Below are 24,538 nucleotides of genomic sequence, written 5' to 3' on the forward strand. Positions count from 1 at the left end.
AATGGTACAAATTAGGAGTTTGAATTTGATTTCTGTTTCATTCAGCAGTCATTTTGTACATTTGTAAAATGTCAGTCCAGTGGGTTAGTATATGAACCTTAAAGCTTGATGTCATGTAAATTGCAAAATGAAGATTGTTGTGAACAAAACACTAAGTTGGTTTAAATGAAGTGAAAAAGAAAGATTCTGTTAAATAAAAACAGAGAACAGCCTGCTGAGCGATCACAAGTAACGTCTCCTGTCTCTGCTTTTCCTGCACAAAACAGGATACTATACCTGCTTACGGGTAACTCATGCTTGAGGCCTGTAACATTTTGATAGTTGTTTTATGATTTAATAATCAGTGAGTAACTTTTGGATGTTTTTCTTCATGTTGCCATCTTGAGCTGTTTTTCCTCTTTGTACAGGAAGAGAAGTTAGACACAGTGAATCTTTTACTCCTTTCCAGTCAGTTTTTATCCATTTGAATTTGACATTTTCAGTGTGTGAGTGGAGAGGACTACAACTGCATGTTATTGTGCAATCCTGTGTTGTATAATGACAATAAAACAGAACTTTAAACCCTCGATAACCCCTCCCTCTTCTTCCTGATTCAAACACAGCGAGCTACACTCTGTTCATGTATTTCCTTGTTCCCTCCCCTTCAGATCTACAGTTTGTAGATGGGTGTAACCAACATGAGCAAGAGCTGACAGGCCCCATTCACTGCAGAGACACATGTTGTTGAGATCAGAGCTCAACCCGGCCTCATTTATAAGGAAGTGAAACTCAGACAGTCGTTGTCACTGAGAGGTGAAATGGCGCAGAAAGGAGTTCAGCTGGACCGAGAAACCTTCTCTTGTTCCATCTGTCTGGATCTACTGAAGGATCCGGTGACTACTCCCTGTGGACACAGCTACTGCATGAACTGTATTAAAAGCTACTGGGATGAAGAGGATGAGAAGAAAATCCACAGCTGCCCTCAGTGTAGGCAGACCTTCACACCGAGGCCTGTCCTGGTAAAAAACACCATGTTAGCAGTTTTAGTGGAGGAACTGAAGAAGACTGGACTCCAAGCTGCTCCTGCTGATCTCTGCTATGCTGGACCTGAAGATGTGGCCTGTGATGTCTGCACTGGGAGAAAACTGAAAGCCCTCAAGTCCTGTCTGTTCTGTCTGGCATCTTACTGTGAGAAACACCTCCAGCCTCACTTTGACTCACTTACCTTTAAGAAACACAAGCTGGTGGACCCCTCCAAGAAGCTCCAGGAGAACATCTGCTCTCGTCATGATGAGGTGATGAAGATCTTCTGCCGCACTGATCAGCAGACCATCTGTATTTTGTGCTCCATGGATGAACATAAAGGCCACGACACAGTCTCAGCTGCAGCAGAAAGGACTGAGAGGCAGAGAGAGCTCGAGGTGAGTCGACAAAACATCCAGCAGAGAATCCAGGACAGAGAGAAAGATGTGAAGGAGCTTCAACGGCAGGTGGAGGCTATCAATCGCTCTGCTGATAAAGCAGTGGAGGACAGTGAGAAGATCTTCACTCAGCTGATCCGTCTCATGGAGAAAAGAAGCTCTGATGTGAAGCAGCAGGTCAGATCCCAGCAGGAAACTGAAGTGAGTCGAGTCAAAGAGCTTCAGGAGAAGCTGGAGCAGGAGATCACTGAGCTGAAGAGGAAAGACGCTGAGATGAAGAAGCTGTCACACACAGAGGACCACACCCAGTTTCTACACAACTACCCCTCACTGTCAGCACTCAGTGAATCTACATCCAGCATCAATATCCGTCCTCTGAGGTACTTTGAGGATGTGACAGCGGCTGTGTCAGAGCTCAGAGATAAACTACAGGACGTTCTGAGGGACAAATGGACAAACGTCTCACTGACAGTGACTGAAGTGGATGTTTTACTGTCACAACCAGAGCCCAAGACCAGAGCTGGATTCTTACAATATTCACGTGAACTCACACTGGATCCAAACACAGCAAACACACAGCTGTTATTATCTGAGGGGAACAGAAAAGTAACATACATGAGTCAACAACAGTCTTATTCTAGTCACCCAGACAGATTCACTAAAAGGTATCAGGTCCTGAGTAGAGAGAGTCTGACTGGACGTTGTTACTGGGAGGTGGAGAGGAGAGGGAGAGTTTATGTAGCAGTCGCATACAAGAATATCAGCAGAGCAGGGATCTCGAATGAATGTGTATTTGGATTCAATAACAAATCTTGGTCATTATATTGTGACAATAACAGTTATAACTTTAGGTACAACAATGTCAAAACTCCTGTCTCAGGTCCTCAGTCCTCCAGAGTTGGAGTGTATCTGGATCACAGTGCAGGTATTCTGTCCTTCTACAGCGTCTCTGAAACCATGACTCTCCTCCACAGAGTCCAGACCACATTCACTCAGTCTCTCTATGCTGGACTTCGTTTATCGTTCTGGTCTGTTGGAGACACTGCTGAGTTCCATAAACTGAAATAGACAGAAGTCATTTCAGGGACTTTGTGTTAAACTCTGAGTTTGAATCCTTAAACTGATTTTGTCTTCATGTTTGTTGCTGAGAGCTGATTGTTGTGGCGTTTCTTCACTGCACAGAGATCAGCTGTCAATCAAACATTGTGGGCGGTACTTTGACATCTTCTCATTAGTTGTCCTGTAAATGTTTGAGTGTGTTTAGGTGGCGCTCCTTCCTGTGTCTGTTCAGCCATACATTTTTTGGTGTAGTAATATTTATTAGGTTAACTGTCACAATTGTTATTTTCTAATTGTAAGTATCAGTGAGAACTGGAATTATTCAAGTAAAACTATATATGTCTTTCATGTAATAAATAAACTGTGTGGGAAGAGTAAGTTTTATTGTGTATTTTCACATAATATTCAAAGGTTTCATAGTCATTGCCCATGAACTTAGAAATACCAAGTAAGTTTTAATAGTGTTTGTAATAGTGTTTTGAAACCGGGACTGACTGTATAATTAATAGTTCGCTAGATGCTGTGGATAAATGGCGGGTTTGCCAAAATGACGAGTTTCCTTCGCATAATGAACTCAAGGCAACGACAGAGTACACAACCGCTACACATAGGAGGGGAAGGGAGGAGAGAAAACGTTTCAAATATCCGCAGCGTCGGTTTGGAGAGCCTCTACCAGACCTCACCAAAACCCTGCTGCTAATCATTATTTAAGCTAAAGAGGAAGCTATGGTTTTTGTTCATTTGCAGTGTACTCGTAGTTTGCCACAAATCTAAAATCTTACTGAGACAGAGCAAACAGAGGTCAGGAGAGATGTTCATTCCCACAAAATGTCACTCAGTTTATCAGGATAAATATGATTTCATTTATTGGCATTTCAGATTTGTTTCTTACTGTGGCTGTATATTTTTATTCCATATATGAAAATACTTTATGTGTCTTATTTCAACTAAAAGAACCACCACTTGTAGAAATGATGCACTTTCCATCTTTTTGAGTTGTTATAGAGCTACTGATGAGCCTTAAGTATCTGATGATTCTTTATTCACACATGCTTACTGAGTGCATTGTACCTACTGTCTCTTCCTCATATTTGTCTCTCAAATACTTGCTGAGAGGGGACACAAGGAAGACATGTGATTAAGGAAAGCTATAGGAAACAAGTCAGTCTGTAGTCTCAAATGTGTAAAAGTCAAATATACCATCCATAGCCAGGAAATATTGAGCAATATGTTTTTACAGTAGCTCAAATATGGTCAAATATGCCACTTGGAGGTACAAATATGGACTTTTATTGTAAAATTTCTCCAAATTTCTGCAGTAAAAATGCTTGGTATTGAGTGTGTGTGTAGTCTTAGATGTGCAGAGGTCAGATATACCATCCTTAGCCAGGAATTATTGAGCAATATGTTTTTACAGTAGCTCAAATATGGTCAAATATGCAATCTCTGGAGGCATAAAAATGGGACTTTTATTTTGGCATTTCTCCACACTGGCGCAGTAAAGATACTCGATATTAGGGCTTGACCGCAGTCCCACGCTGGTACCAGCAGAGCCAGTCGGCCCTATATGCTCACTATGCTCACTTCATTTTACAGAAACTATGAACACCAACGCATAATTCATTCAGACTTACCGGTAACATGGTAAACAAGAGAGACAGAAAAAAAGGCTGATTCCCAAAAACGTCGTTTTACAGCAGCGAGAAAAAAGTACGACCTGAAATTCAAGCTGTCCGTTGTCAAATTTGCCGAACAAAATAAAGCTGAACTTCAACGTCTGTCGGAGGAAGACAGTAAAAGGGCGAGACTGCGCGGTGGAGGGAGGAAGAAGTCTAGTGAAGAGCTGGAGCTACAAGTGTGTGAGTGGATCCACAGCATGCGGGCACGACACCTCAGAGTTTCCCGCAAGATGACCAGGAAGAAGGCTAAAGAAATCCACGCCACGGTGAGTGACTGCACTGGTGTGGACGTCTTTGCTGCGAGTGCTGGCTGGCTTGATAAATTCCTCCACCGCAATAACTTACAGACTACAACTGTTGCTCAGAAAGACGCCAGGCACTTCACCGGGAAGCTGCTGGATTTTGTCCCATTCACGACGCGTTTGATTGAGAAAAGGAAGAAACAGGTGAAGAACATCTGGTCTGGTTTGATATGGTTGCCTCGACTACGGTGGATACGAGAGGTACGCAGTGTTCCACTTAAAACTACGGGCCACGAGAAGAGTCACTTGACCGTGGTGGACAAAACTGAAACCTTATGTGGTTTTTCAAAGGGAGAGTCAGGGAAGTCAAGGCAATGCAAACCATCAGTGGAGTGGTGGTAGCATCCTCCACTAATGGCTGGATGAAGGAGGATTTGACTGCAGACTGGCTGAGAAAAGTGGCGGGAAACTAAACTTCGGTCCTCGTCTGCGAGCCTGGGATTCTTACCGATGTCACATCAGCGCTGCCACCAAAGTGGAGCTCAAGCGGGGGCTACAACGTAACCATGGCTGTCATACCTGGAGGTTGTACCAAATACATCCAGGCCCCTGATGTCATGTGGAATCAACCGTTCAAAGCCAGTCTGCATGAATCGTATGACAACTGGATGGCAGGGGAGGCGGGAATATGAGAGCCCCAGCTCGCCGCTTACTCGTAGCCTGGCTCCTTAAAGCGTGGGACGAGCTGGACGCGGAGCTGGTGAAGAACTCCTTCAAGGTGTGTGTGTGTGTGTGTGTGTGTGTGTGTGTGTGTGCTAGTAAGATTATTAACGGAATATTGTCCTTTAAGGTGTGTGGCTTGACAGTGGCTGCTGACGGTAGCGAGGACCACCTGATCCACTGTTTCAAAGAGAGAGAGCCATGCGCATCAGGGCGAGAGCTGTTCTCTCAGGCAGGACAGGGAGGAAGAGGAAGAGGAAGAGTTTAACAACGAACTGGTAGCTGAGGATGACGATGATGAGGACATTTAAACTTGGTCACACAGTACATCGTAGCCTTTATTAGTGTTTTTTAATGTTGATGTGTTCTGAATGAGCATGTAGCCAGGATTTGGCTATTATTGATCAGCCTTTGGTCTACAGTGTTACTATATTATGATATCTGCCTCACATACCAATAGACTTTATGTTCTTTTAGTTCCCATATTTTTTAGGTAGGCTATGAAGTTTGTTAAACAGTGCAAATACAGAACCTAAAGATTGGAGCATATTGTTGTTAAAGGGGCAACATCCCTTTCATTTAAAGGGCATTGTGGTCTACCTGATTTGTTGAAACCTGTGCAAATAAAACCTGAAATACCACAACTATGGTAAAACCTTCAGCTTTCATTCTTTCTAAGGTCAGCTGCATATTCTCTCTCTCTCTCTCTCTCTCTCTCTCTAGGTTGGTCTAGATGAGCTGTCTCTCTCAGAGCTAGATTAAGTGAATGATTAGTAATTCATATGTTGTTTGATATCCTAATTTTTCTTTTTTTTACAAATAAGATTGAAACTGCTTTAAATAAACAATAGTATTTTCCATATTGATCATCCACAGATGAGGCAGGGTGCGTTCAGTGGTTGAGGGAGTTTTACGGTACATTGGATAACCAAAGCTAATTGTATAATATTGTGAGGACTGGACTCATTTACAGGCAGCAGAGCCAAAGCTAAATGTTGTATTCTCTGATTTTTTCATAGAAATATAATTTGCAATTTCTTGTAGTAAATATTGACTCATATTAAGATTTTATAGAACATATTCTATTCAGTAAATATTGAATGTACCTGATTGTGTTCTGTATAGATCTACTTATTGTCAGCGACCGACAGATGGAGCAAACTGGGTTGTAGTGGGTGTTGAGTTGAGCTGCAGGCCGCGCCCCTCCCTGCCTGAGTGCATCAGGTGTGGGTGTGTCTCCCAGCCTGAAGGCAGCAGACTGAGTGCACCAGGTGGAGATGATTTGGTGATCGGGGGAGTTTGGAGGCACTCACTCACAGGATGGTGAGAGGAAGCAGTGTGTGGAAGAAATGGTTGGAGAGACTGGACTTGGGTAAATGAGACTGCAGGACTAAAGCTTGTTTCAAACAAGGAAGAAGGAGCCGGGGAGCTTTCATTGATGTCATCTGTTTTCGTAGCTTTCATTGGAGTTGTTGTGAACTGTAGACTGATGTAGACTTGAGCATTTGGGAAATCATGTGATCAAATTCAGGTTAAAATGTGATATATTTAATATCATGTGGGTTAAAAGTACAGTTAAGAAATGTGTATTTTAAAAAGGATTCAAGCTAAAAGTCATTTGATTTGATGATTTATGTTTATTTAAAAGAGGTGAAAGCTGCTACAGATCGTTGGGTTAAAATCATCATTGAACAGTGCTTTAAAATGGATTTAATTTAGTTTGGTGCTTTAAATGTTGGTATTTTCTACTGATTTTCTAGATTAATTTCTAGTAGTTTAAATGAAGTCTTTGAGTTTGGGTTATGGTGATTGATTATGGTTTCTGGGTTACATTTTCTTAAAGGTCTATTTGTGTTTGTATTTGAAGGTTTTTCACCTGTTATTGGCCTCGGAAACTTTCAAAATAAAAGAAAGAAAAGAAAGAAAGCTGAATCTTGGTCATTGAGTGAATTCCAGTCCAATCTTCTGAAGCAAGCTGCCTTTTCAAGTGGGGGGAGCTGCAGGTGAAACCTCACAAGAGTGAGGGCCACCTGACAGTGGGAGCACTGGGCTGTCAGTGGGTGTGACTGTGTGGCAAATGGTTTACATGGCTTATGGCTCAGGTAGGAGGGCCCCTTAGCAGAGGTTTGCTGAAGGCCCCAGGGAGGTCAGGACTGGCTCTGGGTACCAGGTTGCTGAAGGGGGGAGGGGGCATGGATGATCTGAAGAGGAGGCGGGTGGCGAGCATCAGCTCAGTTGCTTTTGTTCTGTGACAAACTGGGATGTTTACTGATGTTGTTTAAAATGAACAGAAGACACATTTGAAGTGAATATTCTAGTGAACTGGATCACTAGTTAAAGTCACAACCTGATATAGTTTATTGTGTATTATTTTCTCATATTGTAGAGGGGAAGTCTGGTTCCTATGGAGGGGGTGTGACGGCAGGGCCTGCTCTGTGTGTGTGTGTGTGTGTGTGTGTGTGTGTGTGTGTGTGTGTATGTGTGTGTGTGAGTTCATCGGCGCACTGGGACCACCTGGCCAGTCTCCCAAGGGCTCTGAAGATCTGGACCCCTCGTTCCTCCAGCCATGTTCCTGTTTGGTTGGCTTCGGCCGTGTCATTAGTTCAGTTTCTGCACCTCACAACGCCCTCATTTATGTGCTGACACACTGATACCACTGACCAACACACCTCATCATTCCACTGTGGGATTGCACTTGCATTATATTTTAGTAATAAACTCGTTCATCTTTGACTTCAAACCGTTTATCTCCCATTTATTGTCACAGCTCAGGAGCCGGGTGTCACACTGACATGTGAATATATGGAGGACTGCACTTTCCTGTATCCATATTGTTCAATAAGCAGCAGACACAGGTTCATTCAGTTCACAATGATTCGTTGTTTCCATTCCTCTAAGGCACTGGCTCCCAGCCTTTATCCTTCAGGGACACCTTTTCTATCACTGAGTAAACTATATGTTACACATATTTCATATTATATTGAATTATAACAATAACAGCAGAGAACAGCTGATAAACTGAACAATGAACCCAAACAGTGAACACAATAACTGCAGCAAGTTTGTGTAAAACCAGAGATTTGGATGAAGTTTGAGCAGATTATTTCCTTTGAATATTGATCAGAGATCAGTTTTCCTGATATTTTAGGGAACTTTTTATACAATTCTCTGTCTGTATTATGTATTCTTTAGTTATTTAGTAGGTCGGGAGGCCTTCTTGGTTTTATGGGGTGATAGAAAACTTTAGAAAATAAATACAGTAGACATATCTCAGCATTTTTGTTTAATTTGACTTTGAAGACCTGAACACAAACTATATTCACAGAACCTCTGATAAACAGCCTCGTCCTGCATTAAAGAAGTTCAAACAACCAAAGAGCTAAAATAAAAATATATATAACAGTCTTATTGTACATATTGTTTATTTTTCTCTTTATAATATTTTTATTTTTGTGCTTTTTGATTTGAAGTCCTTGTTTCCTTTATTTATAGTTTTTAGCACTTTATGTTTATTATGTACAAAGATAACAAGGCAAATTCCTTGTATTGAAAACCTTCTTATAATAAAACTCACTCTGATTCTAATATCTTGTTCTTTACATTTTCTTTAATTATTATATATTATTATTATTATAATTAGTAAATAACAGACTTTAATATCTTCTCACCTCCGATATAAAACTCAGGATGAATGTAATTATGTAACATTAATTGTATTGTTTTCATTGTATTCTGGTGTAATCAACATATTTACTCCTTTAAATTCATTCAAAATGTTTCTGTGACGCCTACAAATGTATAGTCACAACTGTTAAAATGTTTTGTGTATTAGCCAGTGAAAAAGGTCAAATGTTAATGAATCTTTACAAGACATGGGAGTAGTAGTTTTAAAAGTGCAATTTCCCAGTTGTGCCACAAGAGGGAGTGTCCACTTTGGTGAGCGCTAGTAGGGCTGCGTGAGGCTTCTCCTGCACAAAACAGGTTAGTAGTGTGTCATATCTTGTCACAAAGCATTTATAAGGACTTTTTTTTACAAGGACTTCATTATGTTGTTTTGACAATGTTTGATGTGTAAAACAGTAGTTTGCTCAGCTAAGAAACTGAGTTTTCCTGCAATGAAATCTTGCTCGCTCCTCTTAATACTTCTTTTATTTCTGGTCCCTGCTCCTTGACATACCCTCTGTCTTGTATTTGTTTTGTCAAAGCTTTGTGAAGTACGGTTGTGTAAAGTTGTTAAGTCGTTCATCTAAGTCATGTTACCAGGATAATATAATAATAATAATAATAATAATAATAATAATAATAATAATAATAATATATAGATCAAATATTTTGGTAAAGTTAAAAAGGGCAAAGGTATTTTTGTAATGATGGCCTGTTATTGTTATGTATACTTTGTGTTTAAGAATTTAGTAAAAATGTGAACAGCTTGGGCTTAAAAGTATTAATGCTACTGTAAATGTGGTGTTGGACCTAAATAGCAGTCACTGTTGGTGAACAATGGTACAAATTAGGAGTTTGAATTTGATTTCTGTTTCATTCAGCAGTCATTTTGTACATTTGTAAAATGTCAGTCCAGTGGGTTAGTATATGAACCTTAAAGCTTGATGTCATGTAAATTGCAAAATGAAGATTGTTGTGAACAAAACACTAAGTTGGTTTAAATGAAGTGAAAAAGAAAGATTCTGTTAAATAAAAACAGAGAACAGCCTGCTGAGCGATCACAAGTAACGTCTCCTGTCTCTGCTTTTCCTGCACAAAACAGGATACTATACCTGCTTACGGGTAACTCATGCTTGAGGCCTGTAACATTTTGATAGTTGTTTTATGATTTAATAATCAGTGAGTAACTTTTGGATGTTTTTCTTCATGTTGCCATCTTGAGCTGTTTTTCCTCTTTGTACAGGAAGAGAAGTTAGACACAGTGAATCTTTTACTCCTTTCCAGTCAGTTTTTATCCATTTGAATTTGACATTTTCAGTGTGTGAGTGGAGAGGACTACAACTGCATGTTATTGTGCAATCCTGTGTTGTATAATGACAATAAAACAGAACTTTAAACCCTCGATAACCCCTCCCTCTTCTTCCTGATTCAAACACAGCGAGCTACACTCTGTTCATGTATTTCCTTGTTCCCTCCCCTTCAGATCTACAGTTTGTAGATGGGTGTAACCAACATGAGCAAGAGCTGACAGGCCCCATTCACTGCAGAGACACATGTTGTTGAGATCAGAGCTCAACCCGGCCTCATTTATAAGGAAGTGAAACTCAGACAGTCGTTGTCACTGAGAGGTGAAATGGCGCAGAAAGGAGTTCAGCTGGACCGAGAAACCTTCTCTTGTTCCATCTGTCTGGATCTACTGAAGGATCCGGTGACTACTCCCTGTGGACACAGCTACTGCATGAACTGTATTAAAAGCTACTGGGATGGAGAGGATGAGAAGAAAATCCACAGCTGCCCTCAGTGTAGGCAGACCTTCACACCGAGGCCTGTCCTGGTAAAAAACACCATGTTAGCAGCTTTAGTGGAGGAACTGAAGAAGACTGGACTCCAAGCTGCTCTTGCTGATCTCTGCTATGCTGGACCTGAAGATGTGGCCTGTGATGTCTGCACTGGGAGAAAACTGAAAGCCCTCAAGTCCTGTCTGGTCTGTCTGGTTTCTTACTGTGAGAAACACCTCCAGCTTCATTATGATGTGGCTCAGTTTAAGAAACACAAGCTGGTGGACCCCTCCAAGAAGCTCCAGGAGAACATCTGCTCTCGTCATGATGAGGTGATGAAGATGTTCTGCCGTACTGATCAGCAGTGTATCTGTTATCTCTGCCCTGTGGATGAACATAAAGGCCACGACACAGTCTCAGCTGCAGCAGAAAGGACTGAGAGGCAGAGAGAGCTCGAGGTGAGTCGACAAAACATCCAGCAGAGAATCCAGGACAGAGAGAAAGATGTGAAGGAGCTTCAACGGGAGGTGGAGGCTATCAATCGCTCTGCTGATAAAGCAGTGGAGGACAGTGAGAAGATCTTCACTCAGCTGATCCGTCTCATGGAGAAAAGAAGCTCTGATGTGAAGCAGCAGGTCAGATCCCAGCAGGAAACTGAAGTGAGTCGAGTCAAAGAGCTTCAGGAGAAGCTGGAGCAGGAGATCACTGAGCTGAAGAGGAAAGACGCTGAGATGAAGAAGCTGTCACACACAGAGGACCACACCCAGTTTCTACACAACTACCCCTCACTGTCAGCACTCAGTGAATCTACATCCAGCATCAATATCCGTCCTCTGAGGTACTTTGAGGATGTGACAGCGGCTGTGTCAGAGCTCAGAGATAAACTACAGGACCTTCTGAGGGACAAATGGACAAACGTCTCACTGACAGTGACTGAAGTGGATGTTTTACTGTCACAACCAGAGCCCAAGACCAGAGCTGGATTCTTACAATATTCACGTGAACTCACACTGGATCCAAACACAGCAAACACACAGCTGTTATTATCTAAGGGGAACAGAAAAGTAACATTCATGAGTCAACATCAGTCTTATTCTAGTCACCCTGACAGATTCACTGGATGTGTTCAGGTCCTGAGTAGAGAGAGTCTGACTGGACGTTGTTACTGGGAGGTGGAGTGGAGAGGGGGAGGAGTTGGTGTAGCAGTCGCATACAAGAATATCAGCAGAGCAGGGAGCTGGAATGAATGTTTTTTTGGACACAATAACAAATCTTGGTCATTATATTATTACAATAACAGTTATAACTTTTATTACAACAATGTCCAAACTCCTGTCTCAGGTCCTCAGTCCTCCAGAGTTGGAGTGTATCTGGATCACAGTGCAGGTATTCTGTCCTTCTACAGCGTCTCTGAAACCATGACTCTCCTCCACAGAGTCCAGACCACATTCACTCAGTCTCTCTATGCTGGACTTTGTCTTTATCTTGAATCCACTGCTGAGTTCTATAAACTGAAATAGACAGAAGTCATTTCAGGGACTTTGTGTTAAACTCTGAGTTTGAATCCTTAAACTGATTTTGTCTTCATGTTTGTTGCTGAGAGCTGATTGTTGTGGCGTTTCTTCACTGCACAGAGATCAGCTGTCAATCAAACATTGTGGGCGGTACTTTGACATCTTCTCATTAGTTGTCCTGTAAATGTTTGAGTGTGTTTAGGTGGCGCTCCTTCCTGTGTCTGTTCAGCCATACATTTTTTGGTGTAGTAATATTTATTAGGTTAACTGTCACAATTGTTATTTTCTAATTGTAAGTATCAGTGAGAACTGGAATTATTCAAGTAAAACTATATATGTCTTTCATGTAATAAATAAACTGTGTGGGAAGAGTAAGTTTTATTGTGTATTTTCACATAATATTCAAAGGTTTCATAGTCATTGCCCATGAACTTAGAAATACCAAGTAAGTTTTAATAGTGTTTGTAATAGTGTTTTGAAACCGGGACTGACTGTATAATTAATAGTTCGCTAGATGCTGTGGATAAATGGCGGGTTTGCCAAAATGATGAGTTTCCTTCGCATAATGAACTCAAGGCAACGACAGAGTACACAACCGCTACACATAGGAGGGGAAGGGAGGAGAGAAAACGTTTCAAATATCCGCAGCGTCGGTTTGGAGAGCCTCTACCAGACCTCACCAAAACCCTGCTGCTAATCATTATTTAAGCTAAAGAGGAAGCTATGGTTTTTGTTCATTTGCAGTGTACTCGTAGTTTGCCACAAATCTAAAATCTTACTGAGACAGAGCAAACAGAGGTCAGGAGAGATGTTCATTCCCACAAAATGTCACTCAGTTTATCAGGATAAATATGATTTCATTTATTGGCATTTCAGATTTGTTTCTTACTGTGGCTGTATATTTTTATTCCATATATGAAAATACTTTATGTGTCTTATTTCAACTAAAAGAACCACCACTTGTAGAAATGATGCACTTTCCATCTTTTTGAGTTGTTATAGAGCTACTGATGAGCCTTAAGTATCTGAAATTCAGATTCATTTGTGGAAATTGGAAAAAATTCAAATGATCTATCCAAAAACATTTCCTGTGATCATTTTCTTCCACATGCTTCATAAGGACCATCACCTTGTTTGGATCCCTTTCTTTCTAATCCCCTCGTCTATATTTTGCTCATAATTTGATATGAAGCCTCATTGTTCTCTATTCTGATTCCGTTTACACTGTTTCAATTTGGATTCTGCATTATTCTTGATGCATATGACACAGCTCTCTCTCAACAACGTGAATCTAGACCAGCAATGCTCTTGGAGGAGAGGAACAGAATCACAGCGGCAAAAATGCAGGATTTTCTTCATTTAAGATTTAACACATGTGGAAATGGGTGTAATGTTTTAGATCAGAGCCATATTTTCAAATATTATCCAAAATACATTGGTTTGACAGTGGTACAGTTCATTTTGGTTACATGATCCTCTAGTTTTAATGTAGTATTTCTTGTAGTATTCTGTAGTTTTAATGTATTATTTTGTCTTTGTGTTTTTGTCCTTAAGCCCAAAGCAACAACTTTGTACAGTTGACACAGTGCCATCTCAAACAGCAACTACAGCAAGCTGTGTCACAAGAAAAGCCATCTGGCTATTCAGGTAAAAACAAAATTGTGTAGTGCTTTGCAATTCATAAGTTGTAAGAGGTTTACCATCATCACAGAATATACATACTATTCCAAATGAAAATGAAGCAGAATATGTACTATGCACCTGAACATGGATTCACATATATTTTACAGGATATAAGCAGAGAGGAAGTTCAAGAGGACCAGGCTGAGCAAGTCCTGAGGATCTGTGTCTTCCACACAAGTGAAGAAGATGAAGGTGCATCCGACACTGATGTGTCCATTGTTATTGAAGGGACTGAGGTACTTGACAACTATGGAAGTGTTACAAAGGCCTGTCTCCTGCTCATGAGCATCATTTATGCCATGAATTTGAGTTACCCCCCAAAAACAAAGTACACTTTTGAAGTTTTTCAAAAGCTTCTTCTAGAGCTTGATGTCCTTAAGCTGTCCCCGAAAATCCTGTCTCTGCGAAACAAACTTGAGTCTGAGTGCACATGTATACGGCACAGTTGTTAATGTGGCTATTTGTCTATTTTCTTATTTTTCTCTCGTTTTAATGATGTCATTTTTATTTGAACTTGTTGCACTGTATTAAATACTGTATGTGGCCATGTGGAGTGGCTACGTTTTGGGGACAAAAGAAAAGAAGTTAGATCAGCATTTTCAAGTTAAACCAGAGGTTCTCAACTGGTGGCTCGTGGGGCCATTTTTAATGGGTCACGGATGTGAGTGTGGGCATGAAAAGAGCGAGGGGCCAAATATCGCACTTTTTAGTGTCAAGATGCTCTGCTTTTTGTAGGATATTACTCATGATACAGAAACAGACGTTTAGAACCTCAGAGCAAAACACTGTTCTTTAAGATAAAAAGGAATAGTAAGCATGTCTTTTAAGATGCACCAGCATGTCAAATGTTTTCCAGAGTTTAAGGTTAAAAAGCCTCTCCAAACGATAGGCTACGTATGCTCTATGCAAACAGTTCCTGAACTTGTCCTTGTGCCTTTAACAAGCTACCTCAAACCCATTTTAGCCACCCTAAGATGAAATTTCTGTCATCGTCTACTCACCCCGATGCCGATAGAAGGACTCATCATGGTCTTCTGGGAGTTTGCCGAGATGTTTGTTTCTCACAAAACTGCATTGAACGGCAACTTGGCTTCAAACATCCAAAAAATGTCTCCATATTGCTCATCTGAAGTAATCCAAGTGTCCTGCAGCTTACACATTCCTAGATGTTTTGAAAAACAGAACAAAATTGTGTTTTGGCTTTGTTTGCTCTGCTTTGCTTCCACTGTGGTGCTGCGTGAACACGGATGGGCTAGCTGGAAGTTAGTAGTGTGTAAGTTTGTGTGCGGCGTTGGAAGGAGCACGCATTGGAAGAGCAGCAGAGCAAACACAGCTGAAAACACAAGTTTGTTATGTTTTGTACAAACGTCTTGGCATGTGTGAGCTACAGGACTGAATTAAAGTGTTCTCTAATGTCAGTAAATATTAAATTTGGGGTAATGACACTGATCCTGGAACAGCATTTAAATGTACCTTTGAGTTTATTGTAAGGTATTCTTATTATACTGCAGTGGAGAACAGAGTGACACATCTCAAACCATCATGGACACAAAAATACTAATCTTGATCTCATGAATTAAGACTTTCTACTTCACTTGTTGAATATTGTAACTGTGTCATCTTGTGACCAGTTAAAGTCATCAGAAATCAGTATTCAGCAGCTTATTTTAAACTAAAATAAAGAATCTCCAGAGTATACCCTCTTACCGCTTTGTATTTTCTCGGCTCACGCCTCCTTCTCACCTTTTCATCCCCTAACCAGTTTGTGTTGAGACTGAGCTCGTGAACACACATGCAGACACTCCAGGAGACAGGGACTTAATAGGAAACTAGTGTTTATTGAAAAGAGGGGGAGAGGGAGTGCAGACCTGGGCAAGCTTGGGCTGGTGGGTGTGAACCTGGGGCTGAGGGTTGGACTGGAAGCTGGAACCTGTCTGCACTCAGGCAATCACACACACATACAGTTAGAGAGAGGGAGAGAGACACTCGGGGAGTGGCAGCAGGTTAGATAGACTGAATCATCATAGTTTGTATCTCTCACTGTAACCATGGTTTGTGAAATTAATAACAACCACAATGAATCCCAAATGTGTGATTTGACACAACAGAACTGCTTTGTGTAACCTGTAAAAACACATCTGACATCCTTTCATAAGATAACTCATGTATGACATCAACAAGTCAGAAATGAGACATTTGACAGCATAAATATTAGACTTGGGCAGGAGGTGCCTGATTCCTTTCAAATGAGCATTAAACTGCTCTGCCAGCTGGCTGTTGATGATAGCGTGCTGCAGATCGCTGTCAGCGTTATACACACTTCAACCAGCACACAGTAAAAGTACAGCATTGCTGACCAATGTGGTTCTTCCAGTGGAGCCGGTCTAGGAGGAACCAACTGTGTTTAAAGAATGCTGGAGCACGGTTCAGTGCAAAGCTGTGCAGTAGGGCTGAGGGAGTGCTCGGCTGACATGAGAACAGATAATTTACTTTTAATAAGTATCAAATGTGTAAAATGTGTCTGTATTTAAGAAAATATAGCAACTTTTATTAAAAAAACCTTGTTCTGTAAATAGTTCTGTGATTCTAGTGAGACAAAAACATTGGCCTGATCTAAATTCTGAGGATGTTCTTGAGTTTTCTTTTATTATTTTAACACGAGAAACAAAATACAGAACAACAGGACAAAGACAGAAAGAATGTGTACAGAACAGAAGAGTAAAGACAGACATTTGTCAGAAAATAAAAGAACAACGTGGGTGTTAGTGGCTCTGTGGTTTGCTGATACAGGACGGTTAGGGTTTGTGCGTGCGTTCAAACTCTCAGTCTGGGTGGCACAAAAAGACTCTGAGGAGGGTGGCTGTTTGTTGGGGATTGACAGTCAGAATATGTTGTGTTATTGGTTGAGAGAGGAAAGTGAGGTGACCCGGCGTACCTTCCCCGTGCTGCACGCTCAGGAAGGAACAGTCACAGCTCCTTGGATGAAACTCCACACACAAGAGATGAGGCAGTGCACCACCAAATAAAACTCTAAATGAAAGGTGAAATAGAAACTGAAAAGCTTACCATGAATGCAGAGCGGTGTACAACCGAGGAGCATCCTTTCTTCATGTCCTTGCCCTCTCTTTCCCCCTCTGCTCTGCCTCATACAGCCCTTGGACCTGCAGGGGAGGAAGGAAGAGAAAGTAGATTCCATCAGGAAGCTGGTTGGTTTCCTCCTCTCCATGCTCCTCCTCAGTGAATGGTGGACACAGTGCTCTCATCACATCAGACACTTGTATAATATTGTCCATTGTCAGGAGGGTCTGTGCAGTGTGGTCCACCTCAGGTTTTTGGTGGAGAAAAGTAGATGCCAGATGGCCTTGGCCATCTCCAGTGTGTCCCTCCCTGTCCATGCAAAGGGAAAGGGGGAAAGGACACTGAAAAAAACAACTGGTAAGATTTACTTAATATAATCTCTGTAACAATGTTTAAGTAAATATTACTGCTGAAATATCAAGTACAACTCAGTTGCCAGTATCAAGTCAAATTTACTCACCACTCAACTAAACTTTAGTAAAAATATAAAGTAAATGTTGTTTAATTATTTCTACATTACAAGTTATATTTAGTTTAACTGAGTAAAGTCAATTATATATTTTCATATACGAGACATTGCTGTCATAAAAATATAAAGTAAATCTTATATATCAGTGATATTTACTGTGATGAAGTCAATAAGTACATTTTATTACATTTATTCTGTTTGACATTTTAAATTCCTTCTATGTCTGCAGATATATTATTCACTACAATTATGTAAATGTGATTTTGTTTTGATGAATTTGACCAAATCAATGTAATCATTTTCTCTATGCATATACTTTTACCACAAAGCAGCAACTGAAATACAATATATAATGAAATGTTTTATTTTGTTATTAACACCAATGAATCACTAACATTAACATTAAAATTGAAATGTACAATTCAACTGTGTAACATGCATTCAAAGTGAAGCAGCAGCCAAAAATATAACATGGCATTAATGAGAAACATATTCCCATTGATATGCTCTTGCTCTGTTGAAAACGTTTGGAAAAAAATGAAATAAAAATATCATTGTAATTACAGTATACACTGCATTTCTTTAGTTTTCTCCCCAAGATACATAAAGAACAATAAAAGGCCATATCACATGACAAGAAGAAGGTGCTTTTTTAAATATTCAGTTAAAACCTTACAACAGTGCAAATTCACACTTTCAATTCTACTTTACTCTGATGATTCTGACATATGTGAGAAGCACAAGGTAACATGTATCTACTGGGTGTTGGCTGATGTTCCCTCTATGAAGGTGTACATCATCAATGTATGTAGTTGTTTTGTATAAGGCAGATGATGTTAAGAAATGGAGTTATCCTTGAGTGAGAGGATTTGTGCTGTGTGTGCATTCATATTGGGAAGAGTGCGTGTGGTAAAAAAGGGAGACAGAGCAGAGAAAAAGCACAATTTTTACCAAACACACCTTCATCAGACTGTTTCCCATTCATTCTCTATGGTAGTGCTAAACCACTACGGATGTAATGCAGAAGTCAACTACTCCTGACATTTGGATTTATTGTCTTCAAACTACAAACTTCAGAAGGTCAGTAACGGTTGTGATAAACACGAGATAAAACATTACTTATATGTACTTTGTGTCGGGGAATTTCTGAGTTTTGTAGGTTGAATCACGATGTTTGTAGTTTGTCTCTGATTCATTTAAACTACAAGGCGGCAAAACTCTCTGACGTCATTACAAACAGTCGGTTTATGCTTTTGATTTTCGCGCCACACTTGGACACGTGTTGTTTCTTTACATGGTTTCTTTTGTCTTATATATTTTATTAATGTTTAATTAAGTTATTGTTTTCTTACATTTATTTCTGTTTTAATATCTTATATTATATTAAATATATCTTCAGTAGTCATTTTAAAATGTTACTCGACGTCATTGTAAATGGGGACCAGCCCTGAGTGATATTTTACTTTAAATACCTAAAGTTATATATTAAAGGTATATATTTAAGGTTTATATTTAAGGTTTATATTAAAGGTTTATATTAAAGGTATATATTTAAGGTTTATATTAAAGGTATATATTTAAGGTTTATATGAAAGGTATATATTTAAGGTTTATATTTAAGGTTTATATTTAAGCCCATCTGGTGCAGAAATTCAGAAAAAAAGTAATGATTTTGTACATTTTGGATCACTTCAGGAAAGCTCAAACATTTATAGGCTAAAATAATTTAATGTATCCTGTTTTATTGTTCTTAAAGGTCAAAAAGTTCCCCATTAGTATCTAATGTTTAAGAAGAAGTAGACGTTTAATATATAAAAATATGTTTCCCACATACTGTATGTCACAGGCCAGCATGGAAAAAGCTTTCAGTTTCTTTCCTGTGAGGATGGAAGTTGTTTTCCGTAAAGGGACCTTGAGGTTCTCTGTGTCAGGATCCAACTGAAGCAGCTTCTGAAGGACAACCCTTCTCTGCAGGACGAGTGTGCAGCTCTAAAGGAGGACACAGTTAAACTAAATGCCCTGACTGTGGTCCTTCAGAGAGGAGGGGGTGCCACAGACAACACAGAGGTGCTGGGGGGGATTACATCTTGCAGTTTAGCAAATTCAAGGGGAAATCCTTCAGGTGGCTGTTGGACAATGATGTAGGCTTTACAATCTACCTCATCAACACACCCAGAAAGAAGAGGCTGCCAGAGTGAACATGACTGAGGGGCACAGCGAGGCCAGCATGGCATCTTTTGTGGGTTCTGCACGCAGCTAGGATGAAATACAATTAAAACCCAAAGCTCGAGCAGCCTCAGAGGACGAGCAGCTGGTTGGCTTTGGCTGTGGACCAGAGAGCAGCTGGAGGGAGGTGTGGGACAGGAGGGCTGACGGCTACGCTGCCTTCATCATGAGAACTAAGTGTTTTCAGGGACTCAGATGTACAGACTGCAGCAGTAGCTGATAAGGAAACAGTCGGCCTCTGTCTCCTCTTCATCAGTTCCTGCCTCAAGTGCACCTGATGAAGACACCAGTAGGTCTTCTTCATCACATGTAACATATGCTTTTTACCACAATAATGTATGTCTAATGTAGAAATACATTTTTACAGCACTGTAATTCTTTATGTTTGTGTCACAGTGATGGATGATGACGATGAGGAGCTGGAGAGAGCGATGAAGAGCATATCACCCACCAAGGAACTGGCACAGTGTTGTAAGTACATTCTTTCTTCTACTGACTGAACATTCAGAATCACTTTAGTCTCAAACAGTGTTCTTAAACGTGACGTTTGCTGTACTGTTTCATCTGTTTGTGTGTAATTTATGCCATGTGGAAATATTAGTAATACTTAATACATTTACTGATGAATGCTTTTGTCATCCGGTTGTTGTTCTGTCCTTGTAGTCCCACCGTGCCGACAGTGAAGAGACCTGTAACCATTCCTCCTGAGCTGCAGGTTCTGGTGACAGAGGTTGCTCATCCCAACAAACTGAGTTCTTTCAGCGTGAACTTCAGCTAACCGAGCGCAGAGTGGAAGACAGAGCGGAAAAGAAGAGGAAACTGCCGGACCCTCAGCCTCGAGGAACAATGTGTCGTTTCTGTCACACAGAGCTGAAGCAGGGTCCAACCAGCAGACACACACACACACACACACACACACACACACACAGGATTCCCGGGAGGAAAACACATTCACTGTCCAGCTAAGGTCCTTGCGTCATAAATACATGACAAAGGAAATGAAGTGGAAAGAATTTGAGGCCTCACCGTTCTATGCGATGGAGAAAGAGAGGGTGGACGGCAGAAAGAAAAAGATAGCTGAGGTCATACATTATCCATCTGTTGTTCTGTTCTTCACATTTTGTCCCAAAGGTCCAGTGTCTAACATTTCATTCTTTATTTATTATTACAGGGTTCCCGCGGGTCCATAAAAAGTCTTATATTGTCTTAAATTGACTGTAAAGTTGCTGTAGGTATTACATTTTCAGCCGGTGCACTTAATGACGATGGGAAAGCACAGTGGCCCACCGTAAAACATCTAATAGTTGATTAATTTAGTATTGTGTCAAATGAGAGTCTCCACGATTAATAGCTGTTTTACGGTACGTCGGCTACAGACGCTGACGTAGAGCTGCGTGCCACCATTACGCAGTTGTCGAGGTGAGGTTTAACATGCAAAGAAGATGGGGAAGTGCAAATTTAACGACAAGTGGATGGAAGAGGATGTATTTAGGAGGTGGTTGGCGCCGGCTGAAAACAACAATGAGGCAATGTGTAAATTCTAAAAAAAGACTTTCATTAGGGACCATGGGGCTCAAAGCCGTCGAGTAGACCCTAACAGCACATTAGCTCAGAGTTTAAGGGGTGTAACTGTTGGTAGATGTGGTTTATTTTGTTTAAATATGCCGAATTGTGATTTTATGGGTTGTTGGGCAAATGTAGCTGATAATGTAGGCTGTCACTTGTTGCCATAGCAACAGTAAACATTCACGTAAGGGTTAATGAGCTGTAAATAGAGATGCAGGATCAAGCTATGTTGGAAATACACATTAGATATGTTGTATTTTATCACAAAATACATGATTTTACCAGTTAGTAAACCTATAGAAAATAATTAGTTTAATTTGCAAAATGTACCATTAAATTTATAGCCCACACACAGAAAGACCACAGTGACCATAGACTGACTTGAATAGAGCACATAACCAGGACTGTTACTATCTGCATAAAGTATTTTAATATCAAAGCTCACATTTTGAATGTACGAAGGCATCCTGTATCATAACTACATGTCTGCCGTTTGTAATAAAACAAATCTGAATTGAATTCATATACCAATTATATCATGATTAACGGCTTAAATCATTAAAGGCTTCACAATGTCCTTTAACATAAACGCCGTTCGACCACGGAGCATTGCATTCTGTGAAATTACAACTGATTAATCTGATTGATTTAGTTGTTTCCTTGTATATATTTATAATTGATTATTGGATATAAAACTGATTGATATGTTGTTTATTCTTGTTTTAGCACTCTCTAAACTGCACTGAAGACACGTGTGGACAGATTTAATAAAACAATGACTTTTAGCACAGAACTTGTTTCACTTGATTTCATCTATAAAGCTCTGGTCAGCTCATTTCCATTATGAATAATAGTATTTAATTCATCTTTGAATGCTAAAGAATATCAGTCTTTATTACAAATATAATTCACTGTAATATTACGTATTATATTGATACTATAATTGTTCCATAAAATTCTCAATACATAAATACAAAAAGGATTTTCATACTTTAGACTGAAGTTATGTAGATTTGAATGTAACTTGTGACATTTTGAATAAATAGTGCAGCAGTTCAGTACCATGGACAGCGGACCATAAAATCGTGCAGTTTCATTGGCTGTCAGCGTGTTACAACTATCCACGGCTGGCCTCTCGCTGTGAGGGGACGGTGCTAACCTCTAAGCCATCACGCTGCTTCTCCGCATCCTTGTGTCTCCTTTATCCTGTTCATTCGCTTCCCACTGGAACCAGCAGAGCCAGTCGGCCCTATATGCTCACTAGACTTTATGCGTAGGAGCCTGCAAATCACGCAGGGGCCCCGTCTCCCCTCCATGTGTCAGTGGGTGTAATAACATGTGTTCATATGGGCGGGCACCAAATGAAAGTGGCACTCTCCAGCAGCAACCTGTGTGCGGACCAGTCCAGACAACCTGTGGGTGTGATGGCACTCATACTCACACATCATTTTCAAACTAGACTGATTATTTAGTCTCTCAGTGGAGGTTCAGTTAGAGCTCTGAACTAATGCAAGATGGAAAGCAATGGATTGACACTGGATTTAAAATGTTGATTTGCTGGGCACACTGGGCCAGATGGATCCATATCTCTCAGTAAATAAGAACCATCAAATATTCAGCCAAACCATGTAGTGTTTTAGTTTTTAAACGTACAGAAGGAAACCTGGGGGGTCCAGTTTGATGCAGTTAGTGTGAGACTTCCAGCCACAGGCTCACATGTACATTGAGCCAAAGCTAATTGTATGATATTGTGAGGACTGGACTCATTTACAGGCAGCAGAGCCAAAGCTAAATGTTGTATTCTCTTATTTTTTCATAGAAATATAATTTGCAATTTCTTGTAGTAAATATTGACTCATATTAAGATTTTATAGAACATATTCTATTCAGTAAATATTGAATGTACCTGATTGTGTTCTGTATAGATCTACTTATTGTCAGCGACCGACAGATGGAGCAAACTGGGTTGTAGTGGGTGTTGAGTTGAGCTGCAGGCCGCGCCCCTCCCTGCCTGAGTGCATCAGGTGTGGGTGTGTCTCCCAGCCTGAAGGCAGCAGACTGAGTGCACCAGGTGTGGGTGTGTCTCTGTCAGGGACTGAGCTGGCAGGCATGAGGAGTCAAGGGTAAATGTTCACAAAAAGTAATTTTATTCACGAAAAATAATCAATTTACAAAATATACAAAATGTTCTGGGCCCATAAAAGAGGTCAACTAAACAGAACTTAACTCAGGCCACATTAACTGAACAAACTGAACATACTAAACCAACCAACCAAACCGACCTAACTAAACTTTTCTTTTTTCTTTCTTTTAGATTTGTTTGGCGGCAGGCATCAAGCTTATAGGCGCATTGCCACCTACCGAACTGGAGTGTGGTACATTAGATGACCCTAACTAAACTGAGACATTGGGGAAACTTAAATAGTGGCTGATCAGGCCACTCTGACACACAGGGGGAATAGACTAAAACACAACATTTAAACAAACCATAATAACCTCAAATAATATCCAGATAATGCAGCCAAATATGAACTAAGGAAAATACTGAAATACTAAACATCAAAAAGTATAATAATCAGAAATAACTAAACTCAACAAGGAGAAAGCACGGCGTCTCCCCATGATTCCAGCCAACATGGTGTAGCCCGATTATCGACCCAACCCCTTTTAAGCTCTCTGATTCTGCCAGCACTTCCTTTGTCAGCCATCTGAAGAGGAGGCGGGTGGCGAGCATCAGCTCAGTTGCTTTTGTTCTGTGACAAACTGGGATGTTTACTGATGTTGTTTAAAATGAACAGAAGAGACATTTGAAGTGAATATTCTAGTGAACTGTGCGCGTGGCATCAAATTTTGAACCTTCACCATGAAAGAGGGATTTGAACTTCTGCGTACATGGTCCAATCTCAACGAAACTTCACGTGTTTGATAAGAGTCCCGCCCTGAACACGTCTATATGATAATATTCAGATATAGTGAGAGCCCCACCTAGTGCCAACAGGAGGTATCACGTTTCATACTTTCATGTTCTACTCCTCGCAGAATGATCAGATCCACCTGAAATCTACTTATAAATCCATAGTGACAGCGCCACCTAGTGGTGAAAGGAAATGTCATTTTTATACTTTTATTTATATCTTCCCGCAGATTGACCAGATCCAGCTGAAATTCTGTCAGCGGTCCCTTAGGACGATGCCGATGACATCTTATGAATGTTAAGGATTTGCGTGGAACGTTGTTGCCATGGCGCAGCTTTTGCGTTAACATTTGAACACTTTGGGGGTCTAAACATGCCTTAAAACTCATGAAACTTTGCACAAAATTCAGTCATGGCGAAGGCTAAGGTATTGTCTTGGTCCCATAGATGGGCGTTGGAAAATGGCTTAGCCACGCCCCCCAGAATCAGCCCCCAAGACAGGTACGACCAACATGTACACTGACATGTGAATATATGGAGGACTGCT

The 24,538-nt window shown here is 40.5% G+C and overlaps 1 protein-coding gene and 3 long non-coding RNA genes across 5 annotated transcripts; 3 read left to right on the plus strand and 1 right to left on the minus strand.

The window, feature by feature from the left end:
• Window positions 1-680: 680 nt before the first annotated feature.
• On the plus strand, window positions 681-12,430 carry LOC127360207 (uncharacterized). Its single transcript, XM_051394497.1, has 3 exons — window positions 681-2,466; window positions 4,157-4,404; window positions 10,295-12,430. The coding sequence occupies exons 1-3, from the start codon at window positions 798-800 to the stop codon at window positions 12,059-12,061; spliced, it is 3,684 nt and encodes a 1,227-aa protein (XP_051250457.1). The 5' UTR covers window positions 681-797; the 3' UTR covers window positions 12,062-12,430.
• On the plus strand, window positions 6,159-7,840 carry LOC127360212 (uncharacterized). Its single transcript, XR_007883350.1, has 2 exons — window positions 6,159-6,472; window positions 6,968-7,840. It is a non-coding gene; the product is annotated as an uncharacterized LOC127360212 (long non-coding RNA).
• A 3,126-nt stretch (window positions 12,431-15,556) lies between the features above and the next one.
• Window positions 15,557-17,122, minus strand: LOC127360211 (uncharacterized). Its single transcript, XR_007883349.1, has 2 exons — window positions 16,096-17,122; window positions 15,557-15,672 (listed from the first exon to the last, which is right to left on the minus strand). It is a non-coding gene; the product is annotated as an uncharacterized LOC127360211 (long non-coding RNA).
• A 1,185-nt stretch (window positions 17,123-18,307) lies between these two features.
• LOC127360210 (uncharacterized) lies at window positions 18,308-21,009 on the plus strand. 2 transcript variants are annotated; one of them, XR_007883348.1, is made up of 4 exons: window positions 18,308-18,365; window positions 19,408-19,820; window positions 19,908-19,982; window positions 20,175-21,009. It is a non-coding gene; the product is annotated as an uncharacterized LOC127360210 (long non-coding RNA). The 2 variants fall into 2 exon arrangements; XR_007883347.1 differs by having other exon boundaries at window positions 19,408-19,800.
• Window positions 21,010-24,538: the final 3,529 nt, after the last annotated feature.

Source organism: Dicentrarchus labrax, unplaced genomic scaffold (genome assembly GCF_905237075.1).
Source record: "Dicentrarchus labrax unplaced genomic scaffold, dlabrax2021, whole genome shotgun sequence".
NCBI lineage: Eukaryota > Metazoa > Chordata > Actinopteri > Moronidae > Dicentrarchus > Dicentrarchus labrax.

Excerpts from the sequence above, each read along its gene's own strand:
- LOC127360207 (XM_051394497.1), top strand. The coding sequence starts at position 798 with ATGGCGCAGAAAGGAGTTCAGCTGGACCGAGAAACCTTCTCTTGTTCC. Across the intron at positions 2,467-4,156 it reads TGAGTTCCATAAACTGAAAT|CAGCGAGAAAAAAGTACGAC; the intron begins AGACAGAAGTCA and ends GTCGTTTTACAG. Across the intron at positions 4,405-10,294 it reads CTAAAGAAATCCACGCCACG|GCCCCATTCACTGCAGAGAC; the intron begins GTGAGTGACTGC and ends AAGAGCTGACAG.